Source organism: Dermacentor silvarum, chromosome 4 (genome assembly GCF_013339745.2).
Source record: "Dermacentor silvarum isolate Dsil-2018 chromosome 4, BIME_Dsil_1.4, whole genome shotgun sequence".
NCBI lineage: Eukaryota > Metazoa > Arthropoda > Arachnida > Ixodida > Ixodidae > Dermacentor > Dermacentor silvarum.
Window position 1 is genome coordinate 169,907,421 of NC_051157.2, and position 13,609 is coordinate 169,921,029.

The 13,609-nt window shown below is 42.9% G+C and overlaps 1 protein-coding gene across 1 annotated transcript; it reads right to left on the reverse strand.

The window, feature by feature from the left end:
* Positions 1-11,995: 11,995 nt before the first annotated feature.
* On the reverse strand, positions 11,996-13,031 carry LOC125944600 (uncharacterized). The gene has a single exon (XM_049665118.1). The coding sequence runs from the start codon at positions 12,924-12,926 to the stop codon at positions 12,027-12,029; it is 900 nt and encodes a 299-aa protein (XP_049521075.1). The 5' UTR covers positions 12,927-13,031; the 3' UTR covers positions 11,996-12,026.
* Between the last annotated feature and the right edge of the window lie 578 nt (positions 13,032-13,609).

Consider the following 13,609-nt stretch of genomic DNA (forward strand, 5'->3'; position numbering starts at 1 on the left):
ACGGCCTAAAAATTGAGCAAAGTCTTCCAGGCTGCTGTCCGCCGCCGACCTATTCGAAGCGGCCATCTTCGTGCTGGAGTCGTTCCTGCAGCTCTACTACGTAGCCGTACGTCATTTTGGTCCCCAGGCGGCACGTCAGCTCGGACCAACGTTGGATACGTATTGGCACTTCCTGGCCGAGTGATGGCCTAAGGATAACAGCGTGGTTCCAATATGGGCTGGGCCATTCTAATTCCTGGCCGAATGATGGCCTAAGATTAACAGTGTGGCGCGAATATAGGCTGTACCATTCTGATAGAGATCCAACGCTGGCCCGCATTACACATTCAGTAAACAATATTAGCTCGTCCATTCAACAAGGCGGGAATTATTGGACCAACTTTCATGTGGACTTGCCAACATGGGTTACTAAGTTGGCTTTCTCTGGGCTACATTGGTCCGTAATAAGCCAATTTGCGCCTCATCAATTTTTAATACTTTCTGGTACGACTTGCTAAGGTTAAATAGCATGTTTGAAAGACTAATGCACTGATCACAGGCACACTGCGCAGGAACCAGAAATACGTGTGCAAGCTGTGACCCCTTCAACAGAGCTGATACCACGTTGGTTAATTAATTAGTTCGCTTGACGATACTACTTTCGTTGAGATTTAATAACAGCTTCGCTGATATGCTTATCTGTCACGGGGAACGGGCTGATCGACTTGCTGTGACAGACCGCGGGTTGTTCACAGCAGGGCACGGGTATATACTGGCGCCTGCCGCTTAAGTGTGCTCCACACATGATAATTAAGCAATAGTTTGTGAATGACCTTATGGTAAAAATTAATTACAAGGAACGTATGCTTGCATTACGGTCAGAGGATTACGTAGTACAGTAATCGCAAGTGTCTGCATGTAAGGGCGGTTGCCGAGTGCTTGAAGCGTGTACATAAGCACTCATAATTTGTTTCGCGTCGCTTTGGGCAGAAGCAAACAAAACAGTGAGACCTTTCAATGTTCGCTAGAATGATATATGCTTCGAAGTTTTCGCACGACAGCCGATGACCTGACGTGCAGGAATAGCAAAGTCCTTTTCTTGGCGCCGTCGGCAGAAAAGGCACTCGACTCGACCATTGGTGTCGACGGCATGTCGATGTGATGTCCTTCTTATCTAATAGAACCTTAAAGAGACGTTTAAGCGTGACTGATTCTGTAAACCCAAGTAAACCGATGAAAAAAGATATATATATATCAGTGGCGTAGCCAGAAATCTTGTTCGGGGGGGGGGGGGGGGGGCTGAGGTTGCAGCGCGGCCTCCTCCTTATAGAATTTGTCGAGGGATCAAATACATGAATAATAACTGTATTGCCAATGCCATTGTATATTAGATGCTGCAAACGAATTATTGAACGCTACGCACTGTCAAGTAAAATATGTATTTTTTTCAGAAAAGAATACATTCGTATGTCCTAAAAATTCCGGCAGAAATAACTGATATCAATGCGGCTGCGTTTTTTTTTGTCTATTTAATAAGGAAAGAAAACATCACACGGACATTAGAACTATTTGAGTTCGAAACCAGCAAATCAGTGTATAAAGCTGATATGAAGAACGTAAAGGCCATCTAATGAATAAGTTGAGGACAAATATTTTGATGAATCTTCGTCATTCAAGAACCTTATTTACATTTTTGCACATATGCAACGGCCAGGAAAAAACCTCAATGACGCTGTCCCTCGTTGCAATAGATTGCGCAGGAGCAGCTGTTACCGGTCGTGTATTGTAATTACACCGAGATGATACTCGCAATAGTAAGTACAAATAAAAAGTAGGAGAGAGAGAGAGAAGTCATAAGGGAAAGGCAGGGAGGTTAACCATGCTGAGCCCGGTAGGCTACCCTGCACGGGGGAAGGGGGAGAAGGGATTCAAAGATAAGGAAGAGAGAATTTCACAGTTCACACGTTGCACATTTACAGTTAAACGTTCATCGCTGAGTTTCGTCACAGGCGGTCATACAGGCTTGTGCACTTCAAAAAACACAGCAGCGTCTTTGTAGCCCTGCACATAGCAGAAGCACGAGGCCACGAGCCCAAGATCTTTTCCTCCGTAAAAGGCCTGTCGTCTTAGGGCCCCAAAGCCGTCCGAAGGGCAATCCTCTCATCTTCGTATCTGTGGAAGTCACATAAAAGTAGGAGTTCTGCAAAATATACATTAGAAATGCGAAGATAGAATGGAATATACAAATGCGAAGATAGAACTCGCTAAGGGCAAAAAAGAGTCGCTATAGAACAAAGTTAACTGCTTGTATACACAACACCTCGCAACAAGATTTAAATGTTCGTCTAAGTCTCCAATAAATCTACGTATTTAAGCAAACGTCGCTGTATATTATGCGTCAAACAAGACAAATAAACACGTTGCGGAGTCAGACATAGTAAACTTTGCGCACAGAAAGACAGATGATCTAGGCAAGAACAAAACCATGATCGCGCAGACATCGTGATATGTACTCGGGCCATGCAGCGGTCACGACAGCACCATACAGGTAGAATAATAGATGAATAATGCAGAAATCAGTACGAAAATGTGTAATTTAACTGCCTGCACAGCGGCAACAATTATTCTGCACCCAAAATTAAAGGAGGGTTTTGCTTCGTTTCAAAAAAGAAACAAAAGCAGGTAGCTAAAAAGGAAATAAAAGGACAAACAAAAGCCACAGATTATGCGGCAAGTTGAACTACCCAATATCCGAGTGTGTTTTTGGCGAACGCATCGTGGGCCGGGCTTTCAATGAGCAAGGTCGGTCAAAATTGGTTATTGATGTCCTCGTAATTTTCGTATTCGCATGATCGATAATTTTGATCATGATGCTAACTGCTAGAATAAACGGCTAAAATTTCTGCAGTTTTAAAAGCTAACGAATTGCGAGCTTATGGACCTGAAGGAATAGGGCTTTTTACTTGCATTGATTTTTGCGGCTTCGCTATCTAAAGGACAAACTTCTCTCGGCGGGGAAGTTGAGTGAAGCGGTCAATGACTTCGGACACGTTGATGCCGACGTCTCTGTGGGTGTATAGAAGCACCAGTCTAACCATGCGTTCCACAGACATAGTAGAGCGCAAGTAGTTTTTTTAATAAACTCTTGTTAAAAAATATTCTCTCTGCGCTGGCAGTGGTCACTGGAAGGGTGACTAGAATCTGGAACAGTTTGTACACATTTACATAGAACCTGCAGTCGCAATGAGTGATGGGCATCTATTCCGGTGCTAAAACCTAAAACACTCATTCGATGTCGTTGGCATCCTTGCTTAGGTACTTGCACAAACATTAGGCTGTTCGATTCCGGCGATGTCCGTCGTTTCGTCAGCAAATACGGAGAAACAGCCTGCTTTTGCAACTAGGCTTTCTTTGACAATTTCGTCTCAAATTTCTATAATTTGGTTTTGTACATCTGGGCTTAAATACGAGGCATTACTGGGGCAACTTTCCAAATGGTTCTTCAGATATGTATCTCCCCAATCAGCTCGCATGCGAAGAAGCGCTCTGAAAATACCTGTATTTTCCGGGGGGGCCTATGCTTGAATCCATAGGGCCACTGTCCCTGTGGCCAACGAGAGCCAGACCTTGTAGCCCGCAAAAAGAATTTCCTCAATAATAGGCCATTTCCTTTCTCCTGTTTTCTCAAATTTTACTTTGCCTGCCCTGGTCCAGCTGATCAATCACATTGGGCACGCGTCCTGAAAATGTTTGGAGAAAATTATCAACTGCTAGCTCACAGTCACGGTAATATTTTAGTATTTTCGTGTGTGTGGAAGATTGCGAGCGCGTGCTTTCATTTCTGGAACGGCTTGGACACGAGGGCTCCAGTGCACGCATGTTGGTCCAAGTTTATGACAGCATTAACTCCATAAAGTTCCAGCACGCCTTTGGAAATGCCAGTGCACCTTTCGCGTCAAAAGTTTGAGAACTTTACACCCATAAAATTTCGGAATTGAAATCCATGCGCTCCGTAGATTCCGCGGCCGCTGCGAGAAGCCGCAACGCGCCCGCTCGCTATCAAAAAGCCCTTGAAAGTTTGTGCTCGGATGGGGCTCCTTGCGTTACGTGACCCCAGGTGCCACGAAATCCAGCCCGAGTTCGCAATGTTCGTGCCGAAATGTCTTTCGAGCGCGAAAAAGACATTGTAGACAGAATGCAGAATGATTGAACATAGCTCGCCTACACGAACATGTCGCAGCCTATGACACTAGGACACCTGAAGTCCTGAACAATGGAACATTCTGCACTCAAGAACGAAGTATGGTCAACAAATGCTTCGACATACACTTCCGACTTTACTCAATAACCTCGCCTTACGAGAAATAGACCTTCTGTCCTTATGCAGCCTGCACAACTACTTTCAGTCAAACTAATTCTTGTTGTTTAATGAGTTTGTTCATATGCAATACTGTATGACTTTTCCTCCCTTTATTTGCTTTATTTGATGCTGCACTGAATTAAGTCCTGTGTTATGTTTTTTTTCTATTTTTTCCTGTTTTCGTATAATAAGACTTTCTTTATGTAATCTATAATGGTCATGTATAACTTCAATATTTCCTTGTTAATGCAAACTACTTGTTTTTCTAATTGTTAAATGTATTACTACCTGTCTCGTATACAGATTTTTTTTAATTGACACCTTCCCATCTATTTACTCACACGTGAGCGCCCGACGCCCTCTGTTGCCTTTGATGGGTTTTTGGGCTGGTCAAGTTGCCTGCGTGCAACTTTTTATCCAGAACCCCACCATGTCACTCTTTTCATGGGAAGTAAATTATTATTATTATTATTATTATTATTATTATTATTATTATTATTATTATTATTATTATTACCATTCCCGGCGTCGGTGGTAGTTTTGGTCGGCGGTGCATGCCGGCACGAAAAAATTTCGGGGGGGGGGGGGGCTGAAGCCCCATCAGCCCCCCCCCCCTGGCTACGCGCCTGATATATATATTATGACGTAAAATACACCCATCGGCTAATTCGTGTTTGTGGTCGAGTGCGTGGGGTGCGGTTACCTTATCACCATTCTCGACAAGACGCGTGTTCGAATCCAACTTTTTTTTTAAGTTGCTTATTAATGCGCATTTAACGTTTGTAATTCCATGCGTTTTCACCCCAATTAATCTGCGGTGATTAGGAGGAATGCCGCTGAAGTGCTAGCATTTCTCGGGGACTTCAATTATGGGGTTTTACGTGCCAAAACCACGATCTGATTATGAGGCACGCCGATTATGAGGGACTCCGGTAATTTGGACCACCTGGGGTTCTTTAACGTGCACGGGTGTTTTAGCATTTTGCCCCCATCAAAATGGGCCGCCGTGGCAGGGATTCGTTCCCGCGATCGGGGACTTCCGAGACATGCTCACAAAAGTGTGGATGGATGGGTGGATAAGGCTGCACCCTTTAAATCGGGCGGCGGCACACGCAACCTAGCCGTGACTAATAAGTTATTTTGTTCTCAGCGGAGGGTGAGCTTGCAGTATAGGCCGCCCCCTGTCTTTGATAATTTTCGTCTCCCTCCCCGTGAAGCTGCCTTGGACCCACCCTTGAGTTGAAGCGATGTACTCACTCTACTATAACTTTATTAATTTGTTTTAGTTTATCTTGTCATATAGCAATTTAGCACTTACGTTATACACAACTCAGGATGGTTAAGGAACTGAGGTTTTTGATCTTGTGCATCCACACAAGTGAGAGACATTTTTCTAAAGGCGGCTATTTACCATATTTATTGCAAATTTGCTTACATATTCGTGGTCATGGTTCTCTCCGTGCATTCAACAAAAGTTAACTAGTCAAAGTAACAGGCGACTATATAGCAGCATTGGTGAAGTGAGGGTGAGGCTAAAGTGCCTGGATTAAAACATGTTAGAAGCTTCTATGGCAACAAAACATATAACACGAAACATACACATACTCATGTGTCATCACAGACTTTTGAATATCATTAAAAATGCCACAGTCATCCATTACACTGTGCACAATAATAACAGCTCATACAAGTGACCAAATGCTTTGTATAAAAAGATTTCATTCATGGGGTTTGATGTCCCTAAGCAACAAGTGCGTATGTAGCTGTTATAATGGTGTGGTGGAAGAAACTGGATTCATTTCGCCCTCCTGGAAGTCCAACATGAAGCCAAAGTGCATTATACACAAGCATTATTTTGCATTTTGCCCACGTTCATTGCATTGTGGCCACTGCTGGGAGGATCGAGTAGTATTTTCAGTGTTATCCATACCGAAAATCAATGTAAACTTCCATGGCAATTATATATCAGAAGGCCTTTTTCCTAAATGTTGCACCATCTAACACATATGTAGTCACAACTCTGAACCCTCAAAGCGCTTGTCCATTGTCTACTCTTTCTTTCGTGCCATGTCTGCTTTTTTTTTTGGGGGGGGGGGGGCAAAGGTTTTTAAAATCATGTTTCATATGCACCAACTAGGTTTCTAAATGCCCTTTTATGTGAGCTACAGTTTCTTAAAAAGCTTGTTGTTTCTTCGTGTGGCATTCAACTTTAGCACTGCAAGCAGCTTAAAATCTGCAAAACTAATGACAACTGGAAAGTTTGTGTGGTAACATGATGAAACGGCACACACATTTCTAATAAACTTTAGTTTATAGTCACTGCATTCTCTGTTTCTTCTTTAGTGTTTGTCTTCAGTGCTGTTTCATCATGTTAATTACCACACGAAACCATCAGCTGTTCCTACTTATGTATACATTCTAAACTGTTTACAGTGTAGAAGTTATGTGTGAGAATCCTGCTACTAGTTGCTTGAATGACGTGCAGTAGGTGCTTGCAATTAACATACACTTTGTGGTAGTGATTGTAACTAGACCTAAGAAGTGTAAGCCCAAGTGGCCATTGCATTCACTCTAACCAAATCATCATTATCTCCCATGCCAATGCACACTGGAAAATTCTCATGGTTCTGGTGTCTGTTTTCATAACCGTGAGACTGCAGCATTTTGGAACCAGTAAAGTAGAAATGCATAAGCCAGGCTAGTTGACGACACTTCATGGCAATGCACGCTACTAGCAGCACTTATAAACACAAGATATGTAATTGGAAGATATAGGGACAGGTGAAATAAGTTGCAGACTCACAATTGTTTATTTTTGTACACCATTTCCTTTTCTGGCTAAACCTTGAAGATGTCATTTTTATTCATATACATGTCCAGTCTCTCTGTTTTGGCACATGCATTACTTATTTCTTCAGCAGAGCGACCGATGGCATGCTTATACATTAATCACTTCAATGCATTTTATTTGCATCACCAAGCTTTGATACGTAGGTACACATCACACAATGTGAGGTTTCCGAGAAAAAAAGGATGTTCCACATCTGCCGTCAAGGCCCTGAGGTGCGCTGGCTAACACTCCCAGCTTTAGTTCCAGTAGATAAAACCTTAGTACCCCAGAAAGCGGATGGGAAAACGGTGCTGCGGTAGCTGAAATGCTAAGAGCATTGCACGCGTAATGTGAAGACGTGGCTTCGTGCCTCACCTGCGGCCAGTAGTTTTTTCATCCACTTTCATTTCCATTAATTTATCACTTCCTGCTTCAATTAATACGTACATGTAATTTACCCTATGCTGTCCTTAGTGTACTTGTTTGTTACGATATAAACATCCTATTTTCAATTATTTAATATAGGTAGCACGTGATGTTTATATTGTTTAACGAATGAGTATTTCCAGCTGGCCTTAGGCCCTTCTTTTTATGTTCGAGTTATTCATGATGCGATGAGGCTTTCAGCAGGTAAAACACTAATGATAAAAATCTTATTCTGGCAAATAAACTTTCCAGAAAGTGATTTTCCATGAAAGCTCAAACTGGCAGGGAGCATATGCATGGGGTATAAAAGAAAATAGAGACAGCTACCATAGCACCACAGGCACATGCCATATCCCGTACTGAATGTGGTGGTGCAGTGCAAGTTCCAAGTCGTAATTCTGTCATGCAATAAAAAAATTAGTTTAAAAATCTTGCCCTGCTGTAAATAACTAATGCTCCATTAAGAAAAAATGCAGTGTTGCAACGCATATCTGCAGCCACTTGAAGAGCTAGAGGCAAAATTTGTAATATGGGCCCACTAATACAGGAGAAACACGAAGTTGCATTGATGTAACATTGCAGGAGCATAAAATAAAGCCAACGAACAACCACATAGGGGTCAGTTATCAACAGTGCAGCCACATGTTCGTTTAGGGAATCATCCATCACAGCAATACGCAACTTCACCCCGCAGAAAATTACAGACATGTACCACACCAGATTTGATGAAATGCGCAGCAGTTATCCTTCCATTTCATTGAATGAAAAAGACGTTCTTAAGTGCATAAATGGTTGTGCTTTTTATTTTGAAGCTAGTAGTGTGTTGTCGTTTTTATGTTTGTTGTATATCTCACTATACAAAGCATCTATAAAAACCTCAATTGCGAGTCAGCGCTTCTCCTTGCTTCTTTATCAGTCTTCTTTGTTTGCATGCTCGTTTCTATAATAAACAATGCTATCATGTCTCCAATACAGCCCCTCTATATAGGCAAAGGAAATGATGCCAAACTTCAAGCAGTCAATTACGCATACGCACAATTTTTGTTCTTTTATTGCTTCCACGTGCCCCCACAAGGAAGCTTGTCTTTTTGTAATTCTACTAACATAGTATATCATGTATTATGTAACTAGACCTGAGAAGTCCAAGCCAAAGTGGCTAGTACATTCACTCTAACCAAATAGTCATTATCTACCATCCCAATGCACACAGGGCAGTTCTCATGGTTCTGGTATCTGCTTTCATAACCATTAACTCACCTCAGATAAGGCTCAACTGTAACGGCAATTTTACACTTTACATTATAGGTGTGCTAAAGGGGACTACCAAGTTAGGCTGTATTAGTAAATTCTGCACTGCAATAGCAAAACGGCCACTGTTCACATAAGAGGCAGCTTGGCAAGTCCGAGAAGAAACAAAATTGGAAGATAAGTGGTAGTGCTGCGGTGAAGTTCTAGCACCAGGCTCACTGTGATGTCTTGAATTTTGACAAGACCTACTCGGGTCTACTTGTTTATCTGGTCAAGAATGACATCATTGTAAAGTAGCGAAAGAATAACCGTAGGAACTTTGAAGTACTTCCCCTGTCTTAAAACATCCTCAATATGAGGGAGCACACTGAAATCCTTCATACTACCACATTGATGCACCAGTACGACATTAAAAAAGAAAAAAATACCATTTGGCCTTTATATTCTGCAGTAAAAGTCTACCTAAGTCAGTCTAAGATGACTTAGTTTCGCTCTTTAGTGTCCCTATGCTACGTATACTGAAAGGCAGTGGTTAAGCTGTTGCTTCATTCATAAGGGGCATCATGTCGAAGATGACATGTGCATGACAACTATAAGGACATGCCATGCGGCATCACAGATACAGTAATCGTGGCATGTCTCATCTTCCACGGCACAGCTTGAGATAATGTAAAATTGAGTGTGGATTAATGTGGTCCTTCCATTGTGCTAGCAGCACACTAAACGGCTGCTCCAGTGACGATGTGCATGCTGCATGTATAGATGCAGATGTATATACTGTGTTCATGCTATTTTTCCACATGTGTTGAAGCAGCCAGGGCTGCTGCCGTTAAGATGAGAGGCTTAGATAGGCAAGGTGCTGAATGATGACCAACCTGCTCTATTGTGCAGTCACTGTCAGGCTTAGCTCAAATATGTTGCAATCTAGGCAGAACTACATCACTGCGCCTCACTGCAGCTCATTTTTCAAGCATTAGGCCTTGAAAGAGTGCTGCATTCACTCAAATGAATAGAGCTGTCAGCAAAGAATTTGTTGCCTGGAAGCTGATGGGCATCTCAGTAGTGCCACTGATGTGGTGGCACAGTGACCGTGCAAAAAAAATGAGATGGGCAGCAATATGCACGCCAAGGTGATCACAACAGAGAAGAATAAATAACGAAATAATGTCATATTTGTGCATTTTTGCACAAGAAAGAAGAGAAGGGGCCCAATGTGATCGACTGTTTTCAGCACACAGCAAGCTTGATGGCTTCTGTAGCCATATCGCAAACCAATTCAAGGGCGGCTACATGACAAATATGCCACAGAGTTCACACGCCACAGAAATAATTTGCAGAGCCCTTTTACATTTGGCAGGGTTCACATCCATTGATCAGCACATCAATGATAGAATGCATGAACGTTGCTCTTTGCTGCCCATGAGCACACAGGTGGCCATTTATTCTTTCATTGTTGTTAATGCAGCTATACCACCAGTTTTAATGATGTACATGAGATAGGAAAGGCATGCACAACTCTTGAAAGTGAGCTTCTGGAAATGTACTAATTAAGAAAACAGCTCCTGACATGCGAGCATGACATCTGTTTTGCTCACTGATAAAGAATGCAGACATTTAGAATAACATTTGAACCTTGTTTAGGCAAGTGCAGACATTTAGAATAATGTATGAACCTTGTTAAGGTGAGATGTGGCTGCAGGGATCACGCACATGCAAAACATTAAGTTGCGATATATCCTTTGAATAACCCTAGAAAGCCCCAAACCCATTTTACAAATAATAATAATAATAATAATAATAATAATAAAGATTAAAAAACAACTGCAACTTTGTCGCCTGGAAAGTACATTTGTATCCTCCCCCCGCCTGAAAAAAAAGTCTTTATAACTTTGTAATTGTTTATAACTTGACTATCTGAGCTACCTACAATTTAAACTTAGGTTCAGTGTGTCGAAGACAATAGTGTGAATTTCATGAACTTTCCCACACTTATATCAGCCTTTTGAGCTACCGAACTCTTGTGTGCCAAAAATGTCATGTTGGGCATTGTGAAGATAAACTAAAATCTCCAAGTCTAACTCTTGTTCTGTCACTTCTTTTATTGCGATAGCAATTATATGGACACTCAAAAGCAGATTTCTGCCGTCGGCGTCGCCGTCGCCGTGAGGTTCCGTATGACGTCAATGGAGATGAAATCGTGGCCGCGCGCCGCCGAACGCTGTATGTGCGAGTGAAAGGGCGCGAGGGGGGCGTCTTTCACGGGGAGTGAACGCACGGCGGAGAACAAACGCGCGTTCTGCGCCGTGCTCGCTTAAGGGCTGCAGAAGTAGGCGTCTCTTTTCTCCTTTACAATCACCATATATGCAGAGCAAACGCGCCTTCTTCAGACGCGCGAGAGGCCGTGGGGGAGGGGGAGGGAAGGGAGGCGACGTTTAGCTGCGGCGCCAAGTGCCTATTTATATCAGAGGCTCCGGCAACAGTCACCAACGCCGCACACATTTTGAGCTAACGCGGGCAAAACGCCGATGGCGTCGACAACAGTTCTGCGTGTTGTTGCTACCAAAGCCGCTCACCTTACTTCGTATGACATTGCTGTGTTGCTATCGCATTCATTGCTTCGCCCTTAGAGCGAAACTGTGACATTTTTTTTTTGTTTCTATCCTCCTGAATTTTATGCTGGTTTCGTTTCTAAAACAAAGCAGCTCTATTTAAAACATGCCAATTACAGAAATTAATCCCCGTCAGTTTTGAGAACATATTAAGCTAGCACAAACAGGGCACTTATCACTGGAACGAAGAACCTGTCTACAGCATAGCTTAACAGGCACTCACTGCTTGTGGAATGAAGTGCAACAATGACTTTACATTTGTCATTTTGGTCTGTTAGTCAAGATCACAGAAAATGTGGAACCCTCTGGTTTCTTGTTCATGTTGCCAAGTTTTTTTTTTTTTTTTTGTTTCCCTTCATCCATAGTGGCATTATTTGTGATTACTAAATAGATGGTTTGTTTACTCTCGTGCTCTTTCCTTCTGTGTATTCTCGAAAAGAACTGTTCTGTATAATTTTTCTTTCAGAAGCACTTACCAAGATATTCAATGATATTTTATTCAAACACACAAACGTAACGACATGCTAATTTTCTAGAGTTTGGGTCACTACAAGCCCAACGGCCACTGACAGCTTCAGTGAAAGTGCAAAAGAGGAATAACAACATGTCCTTGCTTGTAGTTTAGCCTCAGGCACCGAGCTGTGTTCCGAAGGTCATCAAGATGCCAGACCTTTCTTTCGTTACTCAACGTATTGCAGCGCCAGATATTCAACTGAGACGACTTCAGTGGAAGTTTGAAAAAGTCCCTGGCATTTGGCAAAATCCCACCCTTGAAGTGGTCTGCCATTATCTCCAGAACCACCACAGGAGTACTGTCAATCAGGAAGCAGTCTCCAGGCTTCACATGTTGCAGTTTCTGCTTGACTTGGTTCCTGGATGAGTGCCTCAGTTCAGAAATTCTCCTACTTAGTTGCGAAAGTGGCTTGTTGGAAGATCGCAGCAACTTTTTAATTCGTCCAAGGTAGCTTTCGAAAGGGAATGCACTAAACTCATCTAAAGGGCCATGGTCTAGGCACTGGTCAGCAAGATGAATTAGTGAGTGTACATTGTACACGAGCTGTTTTTTCCCGTATAGCTCACTAAGCTCCTGAACAAAATACCTTAGCAAATCTTTGGCAAAAACATTGTACTCACGGTAGTGCTGAGGCGATGCTAAAATTCTGACCGCCACATGAAACATTACAAAATGCTTGTACTGAGAAGCAGGCAGAAGAGGCTTTAGGACAACAGGCCCCACATAAAGGAGGAATGTCCGAAACTCTGTTGCCTTCCACCGATCAAGCTCTTCTGTACCCCTTGGTTTCCGCTGGAAACATGTTGGAAAGGCCTTGGATGCCTCTTGCAGGCTTTCATTCAGTTGATTGCGATACAGTCTGCTCAGTCTGTTACTGTGGCCTTGGCAATTCCTTAAAAGTCGTCGCATGACTCCCAGGCAAACGAGATGCATGTATTCAGATGGGAAGAATGCAATCATGTCGACGTCAAGGGAAAGGAATGGTGAAACACCAGAATGGTGGTGCTTGTTCTCTTGAGATCGAAATGATGCATTCGTCCGTGCAGCTGCATGAAGTCTGGGAAATGTCACCCTGTTCTCAAGGTACTGCCCTTTTTGGTTGCATCGCTCGCACGCATAATAGCCAGTGTGGCCAACAATACATTTGACATAGCTCCTTGCAGGAGCATCGCAAACCATGGCTTCAATGCTCACCCGAACATGAACATCTCATATGCTTATCCCCTCAGAGATTAGGTCGGAGACCTCTTGCAAAAATGGCTCTAGATAATCCTGCAGACATGGCGGCTTCCCTGCACCACAGTACACACTGACAACAAATGGCGGTGATGCCTCCACATTTGTTATGCGGCACAAAATAGGCCAAAAGGCGAGCTGGCTACTTTTGTAAAGAGGGACTCCGTCAATGTTGCCCTGTAGCTTCAGTTCACTTGGAACTACTTGCCCCGGCTGCAACACTTGACGAATTCCTTCTGCAAGACCAAAGTGCACGAATGACCCATTTTGCTCCACCTGTGCTTTGCGCTCAGTTTTCAAAACTGTCCTAGCATCTTTTGGAAGGTCGGAGATGCCTCTTCGCCGGCAGAAATCGAGGACATCGTTAATGCACGCATGCGTCATATTATGTTTGGAAGCAATTACAG

Coding starts and splice junctions, on each gene's coding strand:
- LOC125944600 (XM_049665118.1), bottom strand. CDS start 12,926: ATGATTGCATTCTTCCCATCTGAATACATGCATCTCGTTTGCCTGGGA.